General features: G+C 38.3%; 1 protein-coding gene across 11 annotated transcripts in view; it reads left to right on the plus strand.

Moving 5' to 3' along the window:
• The window catches only part of DTNA (dystrobrevin alpha), a 216,578-nt gene that overhangs the window by 38,559 nt on the left and 165,542 nt on the right, over positions 1–12,477 (plus strand). For 4 of the 11 annotated variants that reach the window (XM_063299254.1, XM_063299255.1, XM_063299256.1 and 1 more), the window contains exon 1: positions 11,503–11,699. The exons of 1 other annotated variant lie outside the window; for it this stretch is intronic. In XM_063299254.1, the coding sequence (XP_063155324.1) occupies positions 11,683–11,699 (17 nt within the window). In that variant the 5' untranslated portion in view covers positions 11,503–11,682. Of the gene's footprint in view, positions 1–11,498; positions 11,700–12,477 lie in introns of those variants that run through there. 6 more of the 11 variants (XM_063299252.1, XM_063299258.1, XM_063299259.1 and 3 more) reach the window with 4 other exon arrangements.

Here is a 12,477-nt window from a genome sequence, read left to right on the forward strand (position 1 = left end):
TCTGCCTGTGGGAAACCAAACCCTGAATTAATCTTTCTTTTGTACTTTACATTTATTACTCTAAGGTATGTGATATTAGTCAGATAGCTCTGGGACATGACTTTGTTGCAATACCCATAAATAACACTTTACCTTATAGTGTCTCAATGGCTTAGATCCACCACATAAGATCAAAACCAACGTTTTTAAAAAGTAGTTCTACCTTTCATTCCACTGCTGATTTAAGGCATGCAGAAGAAAAAACCATAAGTCAGGATTGTGACAGTTCAGGGTATTTTTATGGCAGCAAAGTACAGAAAAGCCGTGTATTTGGATCTCTTCTCTGGAAAAGGAGGTATATATGTGTGATTTACCAAATAAGTGTTTAATTGCTTCCATGGCTGACTGTTAATGGGGTAGGAGCAATCAGATAAGCTTATAAAGCTACAGTAACTCAGAGTACATTTAATTGCAAGCCTTGAAAACTACATTAAAAGGGTTCTTGGATAAAATCATTTTTTAGAAAAATATTTATTATTAAATGTATACCCTGCCTTTTCATATATGTAAATAATCAAAGCAATTTACATTTTTTTAAAAGTGTGGAATAGAAAACATAACCACAAAATCAAAAGCGAAAACACTATCCTTAAAATGTTATTAAAATAATTTAGGGTCAAAAGCCTGGTGATAGAGAAATGTTTTTGCTATTTTCCTAAATACAGGGTGATCCTCTGTCCAGGAACAGTTCTGCGTCTTCTGTATATATTCTATTTCTATCCTACCTTTTTATTAAATTAACTACTCAAGGCAGATAGAGGTAATTAAAATACAGGATATATAGTACTTTTAAAGCATATTTTGAAACTGATGTTAACAATTATCAGTGAAAAGCCTGGTGAAAGAAATGCATCTTGGCTTCTTTTCTAAAGATGGGGAACTCTTCCAGATGGCTACCATAAAGTGCTATCCACCTGTCCTTGAGCTCGCACAAAAATATGCTGCTGGCATACTTTTGTGCTGCCCCCATTGCTGGTCCCTATTCTGCCACAGTAACAAGGCTGGTGAATGGTGCAATCAGTATGTATGTAATGCAGGTGAAGTTAAAGAAAGCAATTGGTTGGTTCCCTGGCTTCATTTTACTTCCCAAGTGTCATTTGCCCATAGGAAAGACAATCAGCAATCACTCACTTAATGGGTATGCAGGAGTTCTTAGGAGCAGTGGGTTTAGCCACCTGCTACATCGCCTGACTAATGGGTAAGAGGCATGCAGAAAGGGAGCAGGGTGAAGCGGGAAGGAGCCAAGAGCTCCATCTTTGACTAATTCTGCAAGAGAGAGTTAGTGCTAACAGCTGACATTGTGGCTGGCAGCATCCAAAGATAGCTGGTGGAACGGCATGGAAATCATGCAAGTTTAATTTACTCATGCATGATAGCAACAGCATTATCATGGCATCAGTGCCACCAAAGCTGGAATGGATTTGGAAAAATGGTGCCACCTTCCAAAGGGCAGTGGAAGTAACTGTGGTGCATTGTACAAATTCCCACAGGAACTTCAGCTGTATGATACTGGCCACAGAGTGACACTTGTAGCCCTCATTTACAAGCCTTCAGAAATAATAAAAGTAAACCCCTGGGTGGCAGAAGCCATAGAAAGCCTGTAATGCATACAGTGGTGACAAAACTAGCCATACAAAGCAAATTGCAAACCAATCTGTGCAGCACAGGACTAGTGCTCATTTAGAAGAGTACAAAACCCATTTAAAGAAGGGTAGTCTTTCAAAAAAAGCAGTAGACCTTTGGTTCTCAGTGACCAGAGGGGAAGAAATTTACCTGCAGTAGCCTGAAGTGGCCAGTAGGAGCTAGGACAGTGTTTCTCAACTGTGGGAACTTTAAGATGTGTGGACTTCAACTTACAGAATGCTGGCTGGAGAATTCTGGGCATTGACGTTCACATATCTTAAAGTTCCCAAGGTCAAGAAATACTGAGCTAGGAAGATCCCAACCCTTGACTGTATCATCAACCAAATTGTTGGTGAAGTGTACCAGATCATATCCAGGACAAAGATTGGGTCAGGAGAAAAAGGAAATCACTTCTTTAAAACTGGAACAACTAAGGTTAGTTTTAAAGTGCTTCAGTTACGGGCTTGAATGAGATGAAGGCAATGCCATAAGGACATTCAGAAAAAAGCAGTTCCTGGGCTTGCTTTGTCCCATAGCTAGGGACAAGTGAGAAAGAGCACAAAGAAAGTGGGGACCAAACTCAGTTCTCAAGGGAGCATATTCCACAACCTGGAAGTGATGCAGTGCAAATCTTCTACTCTGCTATTGGACTTTTGTATGAACTGGATGGCTGTATGTCATTACTATCTAAGTCCACCTTTGTTCCAAGAGGGGATCATGCTTATTATCCAGCTCATGCATGCTATTTCCTTCCACCAATCATAAATTTGTTTTATCTATAAATTGCCCATTCACAGAAAGTTATGGGCATCTTGCATTTGTAACTTTCCTGTGTTTTTCTATCACTTCCTCCACCTTTTTTCACTCACAGTCACAAACTAAGGAGGAAAGGACAGTATAACTGCATAATATATTTTGACTGTTACCCATTTGCCTGATAGCACTAGGAATTTATATGGATGACAAAGAACAGATTAATTTCCTCAGCTCTGGGGATTTATGGCTTTTTCTAAGGGCATTTCATAGTGAGTTGGGCAGTGTATAAATTTAATAAATAAATAAATAAAAATAAAATAAAATAAAATACTTTCTCTAAAGTACCAAACTGCGAAAGTCTGCCAATTTCACTAACTGGTCCAAATTGGTCCAAAGTTTTCTTTTAAAAAAGCATGAATGTATTGTTCTGGGTATACATGTTGCAGTGCACTCACTTGTTTTCTGTAGTCTCTCTATATATCCTAGCCTTATTTTCATGCATATGTTCTCCAAAAATGCAAGATTGTAAAGATTTGAAGATTACAATCAAAGTTGATACTGATATTATCAGCTAAGAAACAAATCCAACACTGATGGCATGTTGACTTCTTTGCAAAATATAAAGTTGTCTGGTAAAAGTCAAACTGTTGCATGCCATCAAGTAGGGTTTAAACTTTTTAAACCTTTCAGTAATTTTCTGCTATCTTTTTTTGACAACGTGTTACTACAAATAGGAACCTCTTTTATAAGCCATTATTTTGCTTTTGTTTGCATTTGGATATTTTAAAACTATCTTTTAAATCTAGTGCAGCATTATTGTGAATCAGGGATTTAGTTCCTTCCAGGGTTTGCAGCAAACCATGGAATGTGAAGAATTTACTGATTACATTATATAACTTATGAGTCTGTTGCCATAAGCAACTGTGCTTGGACAGCTTCATGGGCATTTTTTAAAAAACAGAGTGAGGCAGCTAATGGTAACATCCATCTTTATCTTAAGATGAGATCATTATCTTTAATAAGCTGCCTGTTATAGAGAGCTAAACAAAGAGAAGGAATTTTCAATTGCATTGCCCATGCCTTGTGGTGAACTTAAACATTCAGCACTGATATGACAGGAAAAGGGAGGAATGGCTTTAAAATTAAAAATAACTGATGCTAATTCTTTGGGTTTCACTCCCTTTCGTTTGGTTTTCAAATTCTTTTGAAAGGGTAGTTTTTGACTAAGCAACTGTTAGGGCCAGTCTCTTCAGGCCTAGTGGAGCATTATAAAACAAATAAAGGGGAAGATGTACTTTTTCTCATTGCATATTATTCACCTCAGGCTTAAAACAGCATGGCCAAACACTCTAAGGATTCTGTTTTACTAAATTATTCCCACATTAATCTGTGCCTTAGGGTGGTGTGAATGCAAAAGATTGGCACATTAAATATGCACTTAATCTAAATAACTAGTATGAAGAGTTAGCATCAATCTGTATGGAGGAAGGAGACTACTGTTCATTCCTGATTCTCAACTGAAGCTACATTCAATTATCACAAAACTGGTCAGTCTGAGAGCAGAGTTAAGGATAACTCATCTTGGCTTAAGCTCCAGTCAGAAATTGAATGGTAAGCTATATGGCCATGATTTCCTACCCCCGTCAAGAAAATGTAATTTGTCTAAACTCTCTTAAGTAAGAAAGTTAGTAGTCACTATTCAAAACTGCTTCTTTTGAACTAACCAGGATGCAGAACATTTAGGTAGCCATCAGACACTCCTGGCCTATGAGCGATAGGTTGAAGGTCATAGTCTAAAAAATGGAAAAGAGGAAGAAGCAATGTCCAGAAATGCAAGCTTCATTGGAATGAATCATGAAGAATATGACTGTTCCTCATGTATTTAATAATTCTGACAAGTTGTAGTAACTTTTGGAGATATTGTAGGAGGAGAGCCATGTTAGGCTACAGTAACAAAAAATCAGGTAGCACCTTTTCCAACTAGCACATTTTATTAAAATGTGTAAGCTTTTGTGAGCTGCAACTCACTTCATCAAATGCATAGAGTGGCTAGGCTGATGTAGGATTTAAATTGGGGTGGGGGAAAATAGTGGGGAAGATAGGTTGGTTATGCAGATGCAGGTTACACATGAAACAGTTTATAAATACCTTAGCAATTAACAATTGTAGTGTGTTAAAACATGTTGTGTTTGTTGAGACCTTCTGAAACTGCCTGAAACCTTTTGAGGTATGTACATTCAAAAATTTTCATTCAGTGATGCTCTTAAAATCCCACTTTTCCAAAACAGTCACTTTGAGGTCTGCTACGGAGTGTCCTGGGAGGTTGAAATGCTTGGATATTATTTTGTTCTTTTTTTGAATCCTGTTGTTAAATGAGTCCATTGATTCTTTTGTGCAAAATTTTTCTCGTTTGTCCTATGTAGAATCTAGAGACATGTTGTTGTCAGCTGATGGCATATATCACACTGGAGGAAGAGCATGTGAAGGTGCCTCTAATCTTATACGTGTATTTGTTGGAGCCTGTAATAGTTCCATTGGTGTACATGTGGGGGCAAAGTAGACATCTGGGTTTGTTGTAGGGTCTGGTTCCCAGTTAGCATCATTGTCCTGTTGGCTCTTGTTGCTTGTAGGAATCTTTTGGTTGGCTAGTTATCTATATACAAGTATGGACCTGTCACCCAGTGCCTGAGAAAGTGCAGTGTCATTGTCCAGTATGGGTTGCAGCTTATTAATAATGCACTTGAATGGCTTGAACTGTGAGGTGTAGGTGAGAACCAGTAGTGTTCTGTTGTTCTGTTTCTGTGGTCTGTCTTTTAGGGCCTCTGTGGGAATTGATCTGACTGTATTGATTGAACTTGTTGGGTAAGTAGTTCAGTCTCCTGAGTGCTTGGTTTAATTCCATCAATTGAGCATCTATGTCAAGTGGGACTGAACAAATATGGTTGTAGCATAGAGTCTGGCTGTAGGTCATAGATTTGGTGGTGTGTTCTGGGTGGAAGCTGGAAGCCTGTAGGTATGCAATGGCAATCAGTAGATTTCCTGTATAATATGGTGTTTATGTGTCCATTGTATAATTTTATGGTGGTATCAAGGAAGTGGACTTGTTCTGTAGATACATCTAGGCTACAGTTAATGGTGGGCTGGAAATCATTGAAGTCATGATGAAATTTGATGATTTATTTCCATAGGTCCACATGATGAAAATATCATAAATGAATCTCAAAAACAAAAGGGGCTAAATGGAGTGAGATTTAAGGAAGTGTTCTAGGTGAGCTATGAAGGTGTTGGCATATTGAGGAGCCATGAGTGTGCCCATGGCTGTGCCGCTGATTTGCAGGTATAGCTTTAGGAAATTCTTTTATCACGTTGCATAGTTCTGATATGTTGTTGTGGGTTCTAAGGAGAGAAATTAGTAGAATGTGGTGTTGGAAAGTTATTTCTTGGCTTCCTCGATGTAATCCACCTTATTCATGGTGACACCACATACTTCCATCAGTTTTCTCAGCTTATGCTTTTTAATAAAATGTGTTAGTTGGAAAAGGAGCTACCAGACTCCTAACTTTTGGAGAAGCTCTGAAAGCTGCTCTTTAGGCCTTCTAAGGCCACATGTAGCCTTGGACTTCAGGTTATGCAACTCTAGAACCGCAACAAATGTGTTCCTCCAATTTAGATGTACGAAGAAACTGTGGTTGATTTTATTTGACAACAACTTTTAATCTCATCACTGTAAAGAAGATAGGTAATTAGAAGCAAAATGTGTGAGCCTGAAGCTTATTGTGACTTGCTTATGTATTGGAAAACCATGGCATTATATCTGAACTGGCCCATGGAATAAACGTATATGGGGTAGGTCACACCTTTTGCAATCTTCAATGGCTTTTAATAAAAAAAATATTATTCAAAATGTATAAAATAGGGAGTCCATGCCAGTAATATTTATACTATAGTTATTCATCTTGTGAAGAAAGGATTATAATCTGCATTTGTAATTGTAGCCATGGAAGCACAGCAGTTTGTTACTTTAAGGAAAAATGCTGGAAAATGCCTGAATGCTAATGAATTATACAAATATTTGCTTGAACCAATTGAAAAAGCACAGACGGTAAATGAACATTTGGTGGAAATGTGAATGTTTGGTCTGTTCAGGAATTTGATTTACTGCCATATAATCTGATATTGTGTGCTTGCTACATTTTCTTGGAGTATTCATGTGACTTACGATATATTTAAAATTATGCAAATGAGACTTCCTTAGTATCGTATTAGAGTTCAAAGTTGAATAGGATCAGCTTTATGATTAAGCATAATATGTAATTTGCCACAGGAAGTTGATTTTGGATCATGTGAAAGGGAGCAAACTTATAGAAGAATGTTCTACTGAGTTTGCTGAGGTTTACATGCATATTTGTGGATACAGGATTGTAGCCGCAATACTTCTACAAGGTGGACCTGTGGGGTTTTCTGTGGTGACAAAATAACTTGTTGCATATAAACAAGGGCGGGACTTTTATCACATGGTTGTGGTTGTCATCTTGTCTTTTTCGACCCACCACTCTGGACACTCCTGTGACCAGCCTTGAGTATTGTGTTTCTGAGGGGGCTGGAAGCACCACCAGCTCTACTTGCTGGAAGAAAATTTTGCTTCACATTTGCAAAAAATGTCACAATCTTATGGCCACTTTAGGATCTTGGCGTAATCAAAATTATCCCTTGTTGGTCTTATTCTGGTGATTTTCTCTTTTATCAGGATACAGTTAGGTTGTCAGAGAGGGAAATGATTCAGCAGATTGCCGGAAGGAACTGCTGAGGCTCTTGCTGGACCTGATAATGCTAGGAAGAGATGGATCTTAGGATCAGTCTGCACTATTGATACTTGAATATGCATACCTATTACAAAATGTAGCAAACAGGGTACATGTCATTAGTAAGTGGCATTCAACATATGTCTCTTTAAAAAAAAATGGAAGCAATGGTTGGAATATAACCATTTTGGACAACAAATACTTCTGTGTATGCTACTGATATAGAAAACCAAATGATGTTTGCTAGTCTTTGAGACTTCTTAACTGACTTAATTGAATTTTTAACATTTTCTTTTTCCCCACCTCAAGTTGAGCTTGGCTCTTGGTGATACAGGGTCACATCCATATAGTTTTCTTGGCAACTGTCTTTTTTTGGCATTTTTTTTTTCAACTTCCCAGTCTAGCATACTGTACAGCCCTGGGATTTCCTGGTGCTCTTCCATCATAGTGCTAACCTGGGCAGACCCTGCTTATCTTTTTGAGACCAACCAAGATTAGTTAGATGTTCCTACCTCCAGAGGCTTTAGCATTTATTTTCTCACTCTATGGTGATAGATCATCATTATGTGAAATTTCATTAAGTGACACAGGATTTAGCTATATCAGGGTGGAGACAGGAGTTTTCTGTTACTGTTTCGTTCTTACTGGAAAGAAATACTAGAATTCTTTTTTTTTTTTTTTGGTGGGGTGAGGGCTTCCTATTCATTCAAGTAGGTCATAGCAGCGTACACGTGATTTTCAAACCATCTTTCATCCAGACAGTGGGCAGTTTTAACAGTGGTGCTCAGATAGACCCTTTCTATGTTGCTTTGTTTCCTCTTGTATTTAAGAATTACTGACTTTAATTACATTATGGCCTATAATGAGTTGCTATTAGGAAAAACTAGAAAAAGCAAGCAACACACTGAGAAATAAATGCCTGAATATATTCCTTACATGGCACAAAACATTTGTTCCTGAATAACCAGCAAAATGCCATTTTTTGCTTTTAAATTTTAATTCAGGGGAAATATCATCTTCAAATTCAATTATTCATGCAGGAATTAATGTAAGCAACAGAGGTTGGTATCCAGAAGTACTTGCTGGCAGTAGTAGCAGCAGAATAAAGATCCCAATTTTATACGTGAAGGCAAAAAGGGAAAAAATAAACAATGGAAACAAATACAGAAAAAGGAAAGGACTCACCTTCTAATCAAGGCCTTTAATAAATGCTTATCCTTGTAAGTCCTTCCAGGGAATGGAGCACAAATAAACTGTGGCAGTCTCTAAATTACAAGCTTAGTATGTATGAGACTCCAGCTGAAATACCAGCAGAGCTGCGTCTTGCTCCTGCTGTTGTTAAGCCTTCCCTCATATAGTCACTTAAGGAGGACAGCAAGTTTTACACCTTTGCAGAAATGAGAACTGACGTGGAAAGGAGTCAAGTTACTAGCTCAGAAGAAAAGCATTTCCTTCTCTACCAATATATAATGCTTTAAATTGTTAAATAGTTTCTCCTCAGGCTTATTAGGGAAGAAACAGCTCTTGCCAGAACAGCTCTGCTTCACAAGTACCATTCTCTGTGAAAAAGTAGAATTAGCAACAAATTGGTGGCATTTATTAGTTACTTATGAAGCACCAGGCCCTCTCCATTATGAACTGAGCAGCAAAATATTGAACATTCTTCTTGTTAGTATGAAGTACCATGTGTGTGTTGGAGATATTATTATGAAGGTAGTTAATCCCCTGCCACAAGTTCAACATGTTTCAGTCTTTTCTCTACAGCTAAGCAGCAAAGGCTTCTCTGCAGCTGAACTGGTTTGTTTTTCTGCATGTATGTAATTGACCCCAGCACTAGTTGCAAATGTTAATAATGAAGCGGTTTTTAAATTTTGCAACGAAATTGCAAATGTTGCAGGGTTTGAACTCAGTAAAGATACAATGTGCTGCCATGTTACCCTATTCCAATTGCTTCTATAGTGAATTTATATTTTTCCAAGCTTCAGCTGCAAGTGCTCAATAATTCATATGATTTACTTTCTGTCTTGGTTCTTGTTTTCTCTGACTTACTGAAATGTGTTCATTAAGAAAATCCATATTTGAGCATGCATTTGATCTTAATTAGAACTTGATGGATGGATATTTATGATATCAATTAGAGAGTTGTACTGGCCTCATAACTATTGTGGTTCTAACATGTTCTAGTCCTGATACAGTGTATATTTACACAGTCAGTCAGACCTACAAGAGTCACTGGCTGAAAAGAAACCAGCTGTGACTCTGTCAGCTGCCTTTAAAAGACATCAAGTGGATAGTCTCAGAGAAAGCTGAATGAGAAAGATGGAACAGGGATATAAAAATGAAAATTACCCCTTCAACCATGGCTGGACCCTATATAAGTCTCCAGCAATATGAAAAGGAAGAGAAAGCTACTTTAACTGGGTTTGTATTCCAAGTCCTAAATTGGTTTCCAGTTGCTGAGAAAGAATTAGATCAATGCTGGCAGCTCCATAGCCAATAGATAGAGATGTTGGGAATTTTAACTCAGCAATATCTGGAAAACCAAAGTTCTCCACTCATGCTTTTTCAGAAACCAGCACTATTGAATTCAGTGGGAATTACTCCCAGGAAAATTTGTACAGGATTTCAGCCAATCAGTGCTTTAATACAAGGCAAGTCAGCAAGGAAACATGAATAATAGATCTGGCAGGAATATCACATTTCATCTATCTTGTTCCTGGAAGTCAGTTGGCATCCTTTCTCATATCACTGTGCCAACCAAATATGTACATATACGAGCAAGTAACTGGAAGGCTCAAGTTCATGTGGCTGAGTTAGGTACCCAAAGATGAATTATGATCTTCTGTAAATGGCTTAGATGGCTTTTAGTAAGAAAACTTAAATATTACAATAAATGGCTAGTTTAAGTAGTTCATAGTTAAGGTACTGTATGGAGGAAGTTCAGGTCCATGTTCACCCTCAGAGCAGAAAGGTCAGTAGGTGACTTGGGGTAAGTCCTGTCTCAGCTTAACCAACCTCACAGGATTGCTCTTGCAGGAATATAACATAAACTGAATGAGCTCCTGGAATATATGCTCATTGAAGTTTTTTATTTGTTGACAAAATATTGGACCAATTAACCTAGCATTCTGCTATTTTTAACTATAAGTACTTATTAAAAATGGCAAATGCCATCTTAGGACAGCTATTTTCCTTTCTTTGCTCACACACATACACACACACACACCCAGAGGGATTGCTTCGTCTGAGGGTTATTTGTCGTGACCTTCCATTAGTAAAAGACAGATGACAATTCATTAAGGTAACATGAACATACCTAGCCGACTTTGGCTGACCTCAAAAAGCTAAGCTGAGTTGGACAGTCCTAGTATTAGATGGAAGACTATAGGAAATCCCAGGAAAAATCTCAAAACAAACAATGGCAAACCCATTTCCACTCTGCTGTCAAGAAAATTACATGGATGTGTCCACAAAGTCTTCAAAAGTTCAGCTTTACATTGGGATGACAGAATCAGCTTCAATACTAAGGCCAAACAGAACTACAGAAACACAACCCAGCTAAGAACAAAAACCCACTTCATGTCTATAACTAAAAATTGAGCCCAACAACACCCCTCCAAAGTTGGATCGTCTCAGGACAACTTCAGCAGGAGCAGCAGCAGCCTTTACACCTCATGTCAGACTGCAATCCTACCTGTTTTTTCTCCAAAAGTTGTTTCATTTCCACCTCTGTGACATGTGTGGATAAATTTATTTTTTTTGATGTTAAGCCCCTCTTTTCAAGGCAAAGTGCCTTCCCAAGCAGTTTGGGATCCACATGTAAATATTATTTTAGGGTATATTAACCCTGAATTCAGTAGATGTCAGACTTTTCATTCAGGATTTAAGAAGCGATGTACAGTACACTCTGTGATGTAAACCCACAGACTTAGGCACACAGGGAGGCAAGATAGTTCCCATACTCTGTTGCTGCAGGATCCCAGGAATGTTACTAGCAGAACATTCTCTTCCTGGACAGCCAAGTTTGGAAGCTAGTTTACTCTTGGCTGCAAAACCACGATGATGTCTATTTATGCTCGGATCGCAAAGCTTAGTAAACTCTCTCCTTTCATCTTGCAGAGGTGGGTTAAAGCACGGGGGCGAGGGAGCTGCCTGAAGAGCAGAATCGGGAGGGTGGAGCCACAGGGGGTGGGGGAGAGGAGGCGAAAGGGAGTGGATCAGAGGGTTTGTGATTGGTAAGCTTTGCAGACGCATCTGCCAGCAGGACTTCAGTGGAATGTGAAACCAAATCAGTTACAAGTTAAAGATAGACACACAGACTACACAGCATCTTGGGCAGGGGGTTAAATTTGAGACTCTTACTGATCTGTGGATTTCTGGAACTTTCCTCTTGCCTCCTCCAGGACTTAGTTCCCATTTCTTCAGACAATGTACTGGAATTATTAGGGAGGGTGAGCTGATCATGGTGCAAACCACAGGGTAAGTAGCAAGTGCTTTATTTAAACTCCTTGCTTTGCCATGCTTGGCTCCCCCGGCTCTAAGCATTTCATAGAGGCATACTTGGAGGTAATGTTCCATGGTTGCCCTTCATGAGGTTCAGAAGGCATGCTTTGGCGGGCTGGCATTATGATCCAACTGTGTTTGTTTTCTGACCTGGTCCAAACACTGTTGTTTAAAAGTGGTGTTTCATTCCAGCCCCGTTTAATTATCCTGGGAAAATGCAAGTTCTGTTCGATATGTCACACTGAAAAAATTCCACAGTTATTAAATTGAATTCACTCCCAGCCACCCCGGTTTTAAAAAATGGTTTAGTAGCAGGCCATTGTAACAGCAGCCTGGTGCTTCTGATTCGTTCTAGTCTTGGCTCTGTTTCTGTATCACTGTGCAAACTGCAATTAGGGAACACAAGCGTATTTTATTACTCTGAAAATTGAAGTTTTTCCCTGTAATTCTCTTACTTGGCAAACTGTCTTTTGCATCTTTGTATTATGTATTTTATGTTGCATCAAAAATATGTTTTTGACAAACCAGAGTTTGTAAACATCAAATAATATACTTAATAATAGAACTTTGCATACACTTAATTTGCAAAATTACTTCCTTGGCCTTTGGAAGGTGGATTTTATGGAAACATTAAATACTTCTTTGAAATTCTAAGTAAGAAAGGGCTTCTGGAATACTTGCTTCCATGTTCCCCAAATAAGTACAGCTCATTGTGGATTTCCATATTATGATTTTTTAAATTGTCAGTCTTGTA

This window comes from Candoia aspera, chromosome 3, assembly GCF_035149785.1.
Source record: "Candoia aspera isolate rCanAsp1 chromosome 3, rCanAsp1.hap2, whole genome shotgun sequence".
Classification (NCBI taxonomy): Eukaryota; Metazoa; Chordata; class Lepidosauria; order Squamata; family Boidae; genus Candoia; species Candoia aspera.